The 12,646-nt window shown below is 43.5% G+C and overlaps 1 protein-coding gene across 3 annotated transcripts in view; it reads right to left on the reverse strand.

Annotated features, from left to right (window-relative positions):
• Positions 1 to 12,646, reverse strand: part of LOC115103705 (myosin-10) — a 95,546-nt gene that overhangs the window by 30,489 nt on the left and 52,411 nt on the right. For 2 of the 3 annotated variants that reach the window (XM_065006216.1, XM_065006215.1), the window contains 9 exons: positions 9,623 to 9,686; positions 9,337 to 9,435; positions 8,945 to 9,088; positions 8,625 to 8,720; positions 7,122 to 7,240; positions 6,667 to 6,819; positions 4,525 to 4,698; positions 4,144 to 4,317; positions 3,128 to 3,242 (listed from right to left, as the gene is read on the reverse strand). In XM_065006216.1, the coding sequence (XP_064862288.1) occupies positions 3,128 to 3,242; positions 4,144 to 4,317; positions 4,525 to 4,698; positions 6,667 to 6,819; positions 7,122 to 7,240; positions 8,625 to 8,720; positions 8,945 to 9,088; positions 9,337 to 9,435; positions 9,623 to 9,686 (1,138 nt within the window). Of the gene's footprint in view, positions 1 to 3,127; positions 3,243 to 4,143; positions 4,318 to 4,509; positions 4,699 to 6,666; positions 6,820 to 7,121; positions 7,241 to 8,624; positions 8,721 to 8,944; positions 9,089 to 9,336; positions 9,436 to 9,622; positions 9,687 to 12,646 lie in introns of those variants that run through there. The other variant, XM_065006214.1, reaches the window with a different exon arrangement.

Raw genomic sequence — 12,646 nt, forward strand, 5'->3', positions numbered from 1 at the left:
CTGAAAAATCTGGACCCCTACAAATCAGCCGGGCTAGACAATCTGGACCCTTTCTTTCTAAAATTATCTGCCGAAATTGTTGCCACCCCTATTACTAGCCTGTTCAACCTCTCTTTCGTGTCATCTGAGATTCCCAAAGATTGGAAAGCAGCTGCGGTCATCCCCCTCTTCAAAGGGGGGACACTCTTGACCCAAACTGCTACAGACCTATATCTATCCTACCATGCCTTTCTAAGGTCTTCAAAGCCAAGTCAACAAACAGATTACCGACCATTTCGAATCTCACCATACCTTCTCTGCTATGCAATCTGGTTTCAGAGCTGGTCATGGGTGCACCTCAGCCACGCTCAAGGTCCTAAACGATATCTTAACCGCCATCGATAAGAAACATTACTGTGCAGCCGTATTCATTGATCTGGCCAAGGCTTTCGACTCTGTCAACCACCACATCCTTATCGGCAGACTCGACAGCCTTGGTTTCTCAAATGATTGCCTCGCCTGGTTCACCAACTACTTCTCTGATAGAGTTCAGTGTGTCAAATCGGAGGGTCTGCTGTCCGGACCTCTGGCAGTCTCTATGGGGGTGCCACAGGGTTCAATTCTTGGACCGACTCTCTTCTCTGTATACATCAATGATGTTGCTCTTGCTGCTGGTGAGTCTCTGATCCACCTCTACGCAGACGACACCATTCTGTATACTTCCGGCCCTTCTTTGGACACTGTGTTAACAACCCTCCAGGCAAGCTTCAATGCCATACAACTCTCCTTCCGTGGCCTCCAATTGCTCTTAAATACAAGTAAAACTAAATGCATGCTCTTCAACCGATCGCTACCTGCACCTACCCGCCTGTCCAACATCACTACTCTGGACGGCTCTGACTTAGAATACGTGGACAACTACAAATACTTAGGTGTCTGGTTAGACTGTAAACTCTCCTTCCAGACCCATATCAAACATCTCCAATCCAAAGTTAAATCTAGAATTGGCTTCCTATTTCGCAACAAAGCATCCTTCACTCATGCTGCCAAACATACCCTTGTAAAATTGACCATCCTACCAATCCTCGACTTTGGCGATGTCATTTACAAAATAGCCTCCAATACCCTACTCAACAAATTGGATGCAGTCTATCCGTTTTGTCACCAAAGCCCCATATACTACCCACCATTGCGTGTGCTCTCGTTGGCTGGCCCTCGCTTCATACTGTGTCATCTACAAGACCCTGCTAGGTAAAGTCCCCCCTTATCTCAGCTCGCTGGTCACCATAGCATCTCCCACCTGTAGCACACGCTCCAGCAGGTATATCTCTCTAGTCACCCCCAAAACCAATTCTTTCTTTGTCTCCTTCCAGTTCTCTGCTGCCAATGACTGGAACGAACTACAAAAATCTCTTAAATTGGAAACACTTATCTCCCTCACTAGCTTTAAACACCAACTGTCAGAGCATCTTACAGATTACTGCACCTGTACATAGCCCACCTATAATTTAGCCCAAACAACTACCTCTTTCCTAACTGTATTTAATTTATTTATTTATTTTGCTCCTTTGCACCCCATTATTTTTATTTCTACTTTGCACATTCTTCCATTGCAATACTACCATTCCAGTGTTTTACTTGCTATATTGTATTTACTTTGCCACCATGGCCTTTTTTGCCTTTACCTCCCTTCTCACCTAATTTGCTCACATTGTATATAGACTTTTTTTTTTTTTTTTTTTTTTTTACTGTATTATTGACTGTATGTTTGTTTTACTCCATGTGTAACTCTGTGTCGTTGTATGTGTCGAACTGCTTTGCTTTATCTTGGCCAGGTCGCAATTGTAAATGAGAACTTGTTCTCAACTTGCTTACCTGGTTAAATAAAGGTGAAATAAAATAAATAAAAAAATGCTTGAGTACTAGTACGGTATGGTAGGTTGTAGAGAAGTAGTCCATGGAGAAGGACAAAGGAGGAATGTGGATGGAGATAGAAGGTTGCCTATAAGTTCTGGAGGAGAGCCTCATTCACAGTTAGAAAAGCAAAAAGATTTTCAAATGTTTTTTTAACATGACTTGTGTGTATAAGCAATAGCAATAAGGAGAATGTTTGGTTTATGCCCTATTGGGGCGGGGAACCGAGACAGATTGTGCGGAAATAGGAAGATAACTGTGAATAATTTTGGTTGTGTGTGTTGTCAACAACAGTGATATATGAAGCGTGACACCTGTCTGTATAAGACATTAGGTCTCCCTTATTCTCAAGTAGTAAATTGGCAGACACTTCAGTAATGGATCTAATACAAAGTAGGTTCCGTGACCAAATGATTAGGTACCTATACCGTAATTACTCTCCGGAAAGTGGACTAAATTGCTCTGAAAAGCCTGTATTATTGTTTGTTGTATTTTCTTCATGGTATAATCATTACATAATTTGAATTGAACAAAACAATAATAAAGGCTTTTCAGACCAATTCAGTCTAAGTAGGCAGTATCTTATGACTACTATACTATACTTAATGACTACTATACTAGTACTGAGACATTGGCGACGACCAACAATGACATGCAGCCTAGAAGCGACGGGAGCCTCTGTATGGAGGTAGTCTACACCATGCTGCACTGCTAAGCCATGGATCTACATCAGCATGTCATAACATAAAACGTTATCTATCTATATGAGCAACACGATGCTGCGCTGGTTAGCCATGGATCTACATCAGCATGTACCAACATAAAACGTCATCTATCTCTATGGACAACACGATGCTGCGCTGGTAAGCATGGAACCTTCTACAGCTACAGTCATTACATTCACCTGGAGGCTCATCAAGACTAGTGACATTGTTCTGTATCTCTACGATACAGAGAGACAGGGGGATAAAAACACCTGACAGAAGAGAAAATAAAAACAGAAAAAGGTTGAAAACATAAACAGAGGTTAGAAGGCTGAAGTCCGACTGATTACTATTGGTACCATGTTAGCTAAATAAGCAGCAAACATTGTACATTGACAATCCCTAAAACAAATAGGCCTAAATTATGATGGATTAACCAATCTAACGAATAATAACTGTTAATCATCAAGCCAGTGCTAACACATTCCTTGTCTGTTAACCATGTGGACAGGACAGGGGCCATAACTTACCATCTTTCCAGAGCTCGGCCACAAACTTGTCAGTGGACTGGTTGAGCAGCGAGGCCACGTTGTCATTCAGGGGGTCCATGTTCTTCATCAGCCACTCATCTGCCTTGTAGTCCACCTGGGGAGGGGGGAGAAGGTCAGAGCCATCCAGGCCTAGAGAGATATAAGCAATAATAGCCCTTCAGGGATGAATAAAGTTTATTGAATTGAACTGTCGGAGAGTAGTGATATACAACAAAATGACCGTTGAGGTTCCAAATTCATTTCACTAGAGATGACATAAGACTCCAAATCATTCCAGGAAAGTGTGTTTAAAGACGACGTCGACATAATATTGAACAGATGTGGTTACGGTGTACCGCAGGACTGCCTGTACTGGAAAGGGGCCCGGGTCTCTATTGCGCAACACTGACTGGACGCTAGAGAAACTAGCCAAACCTTCTCCCACGTATCTGATACATAAAACCAGGATGATACTCCTGCGGAATTTGAATACCATAGAGGAGAAGTTGTGCGTCAAGAGCAATACAGCAGCCAGAGGTTGATGGGAACAGGATAGGGGCTAGTGACGGAACAGACAATGCCTCAGGACACATTATAACGGTGGCTTTCCAAAAGGACCTGGTGTGCCTCCAAGACCACTACAGGGGAAAAACTCTGAGAAATCAGAAGATCTGGAAGTAAATCCCGCAGCTTGAAAGGACCTGGTGTGCCTCCAAGAACACAACAAACCAAAGGCTCTGGAGTCTACAAGTAGTGCAGATGACGTAAACCAAAGTAACTTGTAAGTGGATACATAAAAATAGCCCCAAAACATTGCCTCAGCAGAAAAACCGGTCTATAATACATCCCAGTGCATTGTAAATGTTTAATCTTTGACTCGAGGAATACGGCAGAGCCATAAGTTTTTAAAGGGATAGTTTTCTGGATTTTTACACCAATCTTTGGGTTACAAATAAAAACCAAGCTATCCCTTAAACTATCCTCCACCACCTATATGTAATCTCACCGGTCCGTACCTTGCCAGCGTAGTGGATGATGCAGAAGTCAGCCTTGTCCTTCAGCTGTCTGGGCTTCTGGAACTTGGAGTGGGTGCCCTGCTCCTGGACCAGCTTGTCGATGAACGTCTTGTCTGTGGCCTTGGGGAACCAGCACTCCTCATCCAACAGAGCCAGCACACCAGGAGGGTTCGCCTGCAGGATGACAGCACACAGGGCCATGTTCAATAGCACACCAGGAAAAAAAGTGAATCAACGGAAAACGAATTGTTTTAGTTTACTTTGTTCCTTACTGATTCACTGTTTCAAAATGTTAGCTGCTCATTGAACATGACCCAAGTATTGACAACAGCACAACACCACAGGAGGACACACACACACACTCACTAAACGGATACTGACCGGCCTCTCGATGAGGTCGATACAGGGCTGCAGGTCCAGGCCGAAGTCGATGAAACTCCACTCGATGCCCTCTCTCTGGTACTCTTCCTGCTCCAGGACGAACATGGTGTGGTTGAACAGCTGCTGAAGCTTCTCGTTGGTGTAGTTGATGCACAGCTGCTCAAACGAGTTCAGCTACAGGAGAAAGGCATATAAATTGATTTGATCTTTTTCAGAACTCAGAAACTCAAGGAACTTTGTCTCAAAAGTAAAGAAAGCAGTAAAATGGATTATTTCTTAATTCATCCCTAGGGGGAAATTGATTTGTAAGGAGTTTCAGATATGTAAAATCAACAAGACTACTTTATTTCGTTTATGAAACACCAATGAATACCACTTCTAAGATGTCTTCAGCTCAAACTGGCACCTACTGCTTTTTACAGTTTACAAAACAATAACTGCAGCTGATTGAGTTTTGTTTGCTATGATTAAATTGATCCCAGGGATCGTGATTTATTTTCCTGTTCTTTTGGCCCAACATTACAACGCTGCAGCCAAGGCTCTTAGTGGGGGAATAAACAGCTGCCACAAACCAGAAGGGAAACAGACAGGTTGGAATTTCAGCACAAGATTTAGTGATCTTGAGATATTGAGTGTTTTAATCGACGATTAGGTTCATGTCAGCAATGTCTGAACCGTCTGAACTCGCCTCTTGTTGAACGAGCCTCGCATGATAACTATTGTCTATCAAGTGATAGATCAATTAATGACCTTGGTGTGAATGATATAAAACTAAATGAGGACGACACCCAAGAGTAATTTTTAGAAGTGCTGAGATTCCCATAACTGACCCTGAGGAGGGAATGGGTTCAAAGTGCAATTGGTACACAGGATAAATGATCAGCTGTTTCCCAAAAATGTCAATCAGACCATTTCCCCACATAAAAATGTCCTTAGATCATTCAGATGACCAGTTCCATAGACAGGATGAACTAAACCAAGTCCCCTCTCTCTTCTCTAGCTGTTTTCTCTGTATCTGGAAGAGATGGAGGGACCTAGTGGAGGCCTTATTTGCCATGTATTTACAGTTTTTCTCAATTCCTAAAACACAATTTCTGAAACCTTGCTCCATTTCCTGAAAACAGTAAACACAAAACCTCATCTTCAAGCACTATTTACATAACCTCTGACTCCTCTCGCAAAATTAAACATTCGCCTCAAAACAGTTTTACCTGTGTTCAAAATCAAACACTGCTCTCAAATCATAAACAAAGTGGTCAAAATGATATACACTCTCAAGCAGTCAGTAAACAATACACCGAAAAATAGAAAACACATTGTTCAAAACATACAATTCTCAGGGAGAAGTACATTTTTAATCTAAAAAAATATTCATATTTTTCCATCATTGTCTTTTGGTGAACGAAAACATGTTCTATCATAGTAGCTCAAAATGGATCAGAAATGACTACTCTGCTTTGCTCTTTGCAATTTTGTTTTTTGTTCTTCCTCCTCCTTGTACCCCTATTTTTACAGTACTGTACCCTGCATCTCACAAACTTGTCCTTTGTCTCTGTGATACTGTAATTCTTGTTCTTTGTTGATATGAACCTGCAACCAGTCAAAATCTAAAATCTCAACCAGTCAAAATCTTAATAAATGGAAAGCACAATGTTCAGGGCCATACAATTTGTCCATTGTACAGTATACAGCCTACAATGCACTGTACTACAGTATCCATTCTCAGACTTTCTCCTTCCCACCTTCAACAACCTGTTTGCTCTCTGAACTGGCTTATATTGGTTGTGTCGCATCATTTGAAACAGGTTAAATCAATTTTGAGTGGTTCTGTTCAATCAATGACATGTGTTCTCTATTTGTATTTGATTGTTGCCACTCGTGTTTACCAGTATGGATGACATGTGCATTAGAGTGCAGAATGTGTTTTGAGAATGAGAATGTGTTTAGAGTTTTGCTGAAAAGTCTAAGTGAGATCTGCAAATTGTGTTTTACCATGTGAAATGGTTTAAGGTTTTGACAACAGACTGCATAATTAGCTAAATGAGTCCAGGCAACTGAGAACTTTGTTCAGCCAATGGGTTTTAGTGTTTTAGCAATTGAGAAAAACTGTAAGTACCTGTTGAGGCCTACGCATTTAAGTACCTGGAAAATCTCAAAGCCAGCGATGTCCAGGATGCCGATGAAGGAGGCCCCCTGGCGTTTGGTACGGTCCAGGGCCTTGTTGATGCGGTGGACCAGCCAGCGGAACAGACGCTCGTATGTGGCCTTGGCCAGAGCCTCCACTGCAAAGTCAGCCTAGAGAGAGAGAGGTGAGGGAGAGGTAGAGAGAGAGAGAGAGAGAGAGAGAGAGAGAGAGATATGCATTGCTTATTAGATTGTCTTTCAGTGGTATGACTTGGCAAGTAAGTCTGCCATTCTCAGCCTTGGGGTCTCACGGCTAGACCTCTCTGTTGTTATAAATCTAACACAGAGGTGGACAGGAACCACACCCCACAGTACTAACATTATCCTGATCCAGAGTCAGCAGTACAGTGAGTCCATAGAGGGGTGATGAGTGAAGCAAGGAGAGCTTCTGTGGCGTAGCGTTTGTGTTTTACCTGTTCTTTGGTCTGGGCCTTCTGGACGTAGTCTCGTCCCACCTTGATCCTTGGAGACAGGATGGCCCGGGTGAACTCCATCACGTTCAGCCCCAACAGGTGGCACAACTTCTGGGCCGCTGGTAGAGGAGAGGAGGAAGAGGGAGATAAAGGAGGGAGTGAAAAAAGGGAAAACAGTAGTAACATTAAACGTTCGTTCTCAAGATGTGATTACAGGCAACACAAATAACTTTACTATACTCAAATATCCCTTACATAGACTCAAAGTAGTAGCAGGGAATGAAGTAGCAACATTTGAGGAGTTAAACGTTATTGGGATATGATTATATATATATATATATTATATAGACCCGACGGATAACCCTATAATCCTTCAATTCCCATAAACCCCAGTGAGTGGGAAAACACAGTAAAAACCATATAGACTTTCCATCAGTGGGACCACCGCTTGAGACCACCAGAAAATACATACCACTGGCAGCAGGCCACAGCTCCACATAGTCGGTAGCTAAGAATTACATTCTCCCCCTTCTGCCAGAAGTTGCTCACATTTGACCGTTAATGGTAAAGAATAATAAGTAAGAACTGAACTGAGTGACTGCCTCCCCTGCCAGTCCAGTAACTCTAAGGTATGCCTGGAGCAGACCTGGATCCAAATACTATTTGAAATATTTCAATTACTTTGAGCAGTTGCTCTAGTCTGTCTGGAGTGTCAGGTGAATGGGGTTTGCACTTTTGGGACTTTTGTATTGGTTCCATTGCAAAAGACAAGCTCAACCAACCACATCTTAAGTATTTGAAATAACTTAAAATAGTACTTGAACCCAGGTCTGGACTAGAGCTCAGGGTAGGGGGTAGTTAAACACACAGCTGTTTAGAACACCCGTGGGTTAACAACACAGACTCGATTTAAGACGTGTCAAAGCGGCTTTTATGATATTTGTCTTTTGGAACTGGGGAGATGTTTGAATTTTAAATATTTGTCACGGCGGGAGCTTCTGGAGAGGTAAGAATGATAAATCTGTATCATTTCCAGGGGTAGAGTTGCCAGCGCAGAGCCTGCTAAAAACATCTGCTTCTGCCCTAGATCTGTTTTCCACATTTGGTAATAAGTGTCTGGGCCACGGCATTGACACTCACTTGCTACCCTCCTACCCTCCTCTTGAAATGCCAAGAATGCAGCAGTAACACACGGGGTTGAGGCAAAGTCTTCATTTGTTTTTCCTTCTAAGTAAAGTAGGGGAGTAAATCTGAATAATTATGTTGTTTGAAGGTGGGTGACAGGGCCAGGAGAGATGGGAAGGTTAAATCGTTAGAGCTCTGACGTCTGACTCAGGCTGGTTAGCACAGGTCTGGGAGGAAGATGAGGAAGAGGAAGATAAGGTCTGAATGTGAGAATGTGAGGAGCTTCCTTGACATCAATACATATGACAACAGACAGGTGTAACAGGGGTGTGAATGTAGTTATGTGTGCCGAGGGCACAGCGGGTCAATGTCAGCTACCTGTGTTCTCAGGCATAGAGGCCTGGTCTGAGTTCCTCTCCTTCTTGAAGACGATGTTCCCAAACTGAAGCACGGAGGAGACCACCTTCAGCATGGCTGCAAGCACAGAGAACGTTATCATAAACTTATCATGAAAGCCACACACTGCTCTGTGTTTGTTGGAATACATGGAACTGTTATGAACATGTAAAGTTATAATAATTACAGTAAAGCTGTAAAGTGATGATGTAAAAAGGGCTTTAAAAAGTTGACAGACAGACAGACAGACAGACAGACAGACAGACAGACAGACAGACAGATGAGAGTGAGGATGGTGGTACCCAGGATCTCGTCGTGGGAGAAGCTCATGATGTGCATGGCCTCCATGGTCTCCTGGAAGTTGTCTTTGTCCTGCTGACCAGGGACGGTAATGTTGCCGTTGGACAGGAAGCGGTAGCTGTTGAAGCCCTCCAGGAGCAGGTCCGCTACAAAGAGGAAAAGGAAATGACATCGAGATAGCTGCTCCGAGGTCACAAAGGACAAAAGGCAAACATGCATTTTTGACAGTCTAGGTAGGTAGTGAACGACACGGAGTCTGAGTGGGTTTCAAGACACCTCAGGCCAACGGCTAGAGAAACAATGTTCTGCATGTCAGAGGGTGACTATTCTTTACAGAGGCCATATGGGTCCGGGTTGTTGAAGTTATGCTGATGATACATATCAGACTACTTACACCTGAGATGTTCTCCCGCCCCAACCAGCAGCTGGTAGAAGATGTGGAAGGTGCGCTCGTCTTTGGCTTGGCGAACAGCTCTTGATTTCTCCAGTAGATCTGTCCCATCACAGTCAAGGAAGGGCAGCCTTTATACAGTAAAGAAGGATATTAACCCCCTAGAGTAGATTTATGCAGATCTAATTAGCATAATACAACAATCCTCATCAAAATCTGTCAGTTTATGTAAATTATTAATATATCATAGCTTGCATGGAACATTTAAACTAGCTGTTTGGAAGGATACAAGTTTCGATGTTGGCCCCGACGATGTATCCGGTGACATCAAAGTTGATCCGGATGAACTTTCCCTTGAGGGAGAGAGAAACGGAGGGTGAAAAAAGCAGACAAACCATTTCACTGCATCCACGTCTCCCTCAACCAGGTCTCACACTGTGCTGCAAGGCCTTGCCTTTTCTCCCTCTGAGTCACATCACAATAAGGCTACATTTGATTAGTCTGGTCCCAGAACTGTATGTGCTTTAGTCAACTACTATAGTCAGATGAGTTGGCACATACACAGATCTGAGACCAGTCCAGGCCATTGTATTTTATCCTCATTTGGCCACATTCCTATTGGTCTCTACTGTCCTGGGGTCTGGATTAGACTACATTCATCTTGGTCTCTAATGTCCTGGGGTCTGGATTAGACTACATTCATCTTGGTCTCTACATTCCTGGGGTCTGGATTAGACTACATTCATCTTGGTCTCTACTGTCCTGGGGTCTGGATTAGACTACATTCATCTTGGTCTCTACTGTCCTGGGGTCTGGATTAGACTACAGTCATCTTGGTCTCTACATTCCTGGGGTCTGGATTAGACTACATTCATCTTGGTCTCTACTGTCCTGGGGTCTGGATTAGACTACATTCATCTTGGTCTCTACTGTCCTGGGGTCTGGATTAGACTACATTCATCTTGGTCTCTAATGTCCTGGGGTCTGGATTAGACTACATTCATCTTGGTCTCTAATGTCCTGGGGTCTGGATTAGACTACATTCATCTTGGTCTCTAATGTCCTGTGGTCTGGATTAGACTACATTCATCTTGGTCTCTACTGTCCTGGGGTCTGGATTAGACTACATTCATTTTGGTCTCTAATGTCCTGGGGTCTGGATTAGACTACATTCATCTTGGTCTCTAATGTCCTGGGGTCTGGATTAGACTACATTCATCTTGGTCTCTAATGTCCTGTGGTCTGGATTAGACTACATTCATCTTGGTCTCTACTGTCCTGGGGTCTGGATTAGACTACAGTCATCTTGGTCTCTACATTCCTGGGGTCTGGATTAGACTACATTCATCTTGGTCTCTACTGTCCTGGGGTCTGGATTAGACTACAGTCATCTTGGTCTCTACATTCCTGGGGTCTGGATTAGACTACATTCATCTTGGTCTCTACTGTCCTGTGGTCTGGATTAGACTACATTCATCTTGGTCTCTACTGTCCTGGGGTCTGGATTAGACTACATTCATCTTGGTCTCTACTGTCCTGGGGTCTGGATTAGACTACATTCATCTTGGTCTCTACTGTCCTGGGGTCTGGATTAGACTACAGTCATCTTGGTCTCTACATTCCTGGGGTCTGGATTAGACTACATTCATCTTGGTCTCTACTGTCCTGGGGCCTGGATTAGACTACATTCATCTTGGTCTCTACTGTCCTGGGGTCTGGATTAGACTACATTCATTTTGGTCTCTAATGTCCTGGGGTCTGGATTAGACTACATTCATCTTGGTCTCTAATGTCCTGGGGTCTGGATTAGACTACATTCATCTTGGTCTCTAATGTCCTGTGGTCTGGATTAGACTACATTCATCTTGGTCTCTACTGTCCTGTGGTCTGGATTAGACTACATTCATCTTGGTCTCTACTGTCCTGGGGTCTGGATTAGACTACAGTCATCTTGGTCTCTACATTCCTGGGGTCTGGATTAGACTACATTCATCTTGGTCTCTACTGTCCTGGGGTCTGGATTAGACTACATTCATCTTGGTCTCTAATGTCCTGGGGTCTGGATTAGACTACATTCATCTTGGTCTCTAATGTCCTGGGGTCTGGATTAGACTACATTCATCTTGGTCTCTACTGTCCTGGGATCTGGATTAGACTACATTCATCTTGGTCTCTACTGTCCTGGGGTCTGGATTAGACTACATTCATCTTGGTCTCTACTGTCCTGGGGTCTGGATTAGACTACATTCATCTTGGTCTCTAATGTCCTGGGGTCTGGATTAGACTACATTCATCTTGGTCTCTAATGTCCTGGGGTCTGGATTAGACTACATTCATCTTGGTCTCTAATGTCCTGGGGTCTGGATTAGACTACATTCATCTTGGTCTCTAATGTCCTGGGGTCTGGATTAGACTACATTCATCTTGGTCTCTAATGTCCTGGGGTCTGGATTAGACTACATTCATCTTGGTCTCTACTGTCCTGTGGTCTGGATTAGACTACATTCATCTTGGTCTCTACTGTCCTGGGGTCTGGATTAGACTACATTCATCTTGGTCTCTACATTCCTGGGGTCTGGATTAGACTACATTCATCTTGGTCTCTACATTCCTGGGGTCTGGATTAGACTACAGTCATCTTGGTCTCTACTGTCCTGTGGTCTGGATTAGACTACATTCATCTTGGTCTCTACTGTCCTGGGGTCTGGATTAGACTACATTCATCTTGGTCTCTACATTCCTGGGGTCTGGATTAGACTACATTCATCTTGGTCTCTACATTCCTGGGGTCTGGATTAGACTACAGTCATCTTGGTCTCTAATGTCCTGGGGTCTGGATTAGACTACATTCATCTTGGTCTCTAATGTCCTGGGGTCTGGATTAGACTACATTCATCTTGGTCTCTAATGTCCTGGGGTCTGGATTAGACTACATTCATCTTGGTCTCTACTGTCCTGGGGTCTGGATTAGACTACAGTCATCTTGGTCTCTACATTCCTGGGGTCTGGATTAGACTACATTCATCTTGGTCTCTACTGTCCTGGGGTCTGGATTAGACTACAGTCATCTTGGTCTCTACATTCCTGGGGTCTGGATTAGACTACATTCACCTTGGTCTCTAATGTCCTGGGGTCTGGATTAGACTACATTCATCTTGGTCTCTACATTCCTGGGGTCTGGATTAGACTACATTCATCTTGGTCTCTACTGTCCTGTGGTCTGGATTAGACTACATTCATCTTGGTCTCTACTGTCCTGTAGTCTGGATTAGACTACATTCATCTTGGTCTCTACTGTCCTGTGGTCTGGATT

The sequence above is a fragment of the Oncorhynchus nerka genome, linkage group LG21 (genome assembly GCF_034236695.1).
Source record: "Oncorhynchus nerka isolate Pitt River linkage group LG21, Oner_Uvic_2.0, whole genome shotgun sequence".
In the NCBI taxonomy this organism is placed as follows: domain Eukaryota; kingdom Metazoa; phylum Chordata; class Actinopteri; order Salmoniformes; family Salmonidae; genus Oncorhynchus; species Oncorhynchus nerka.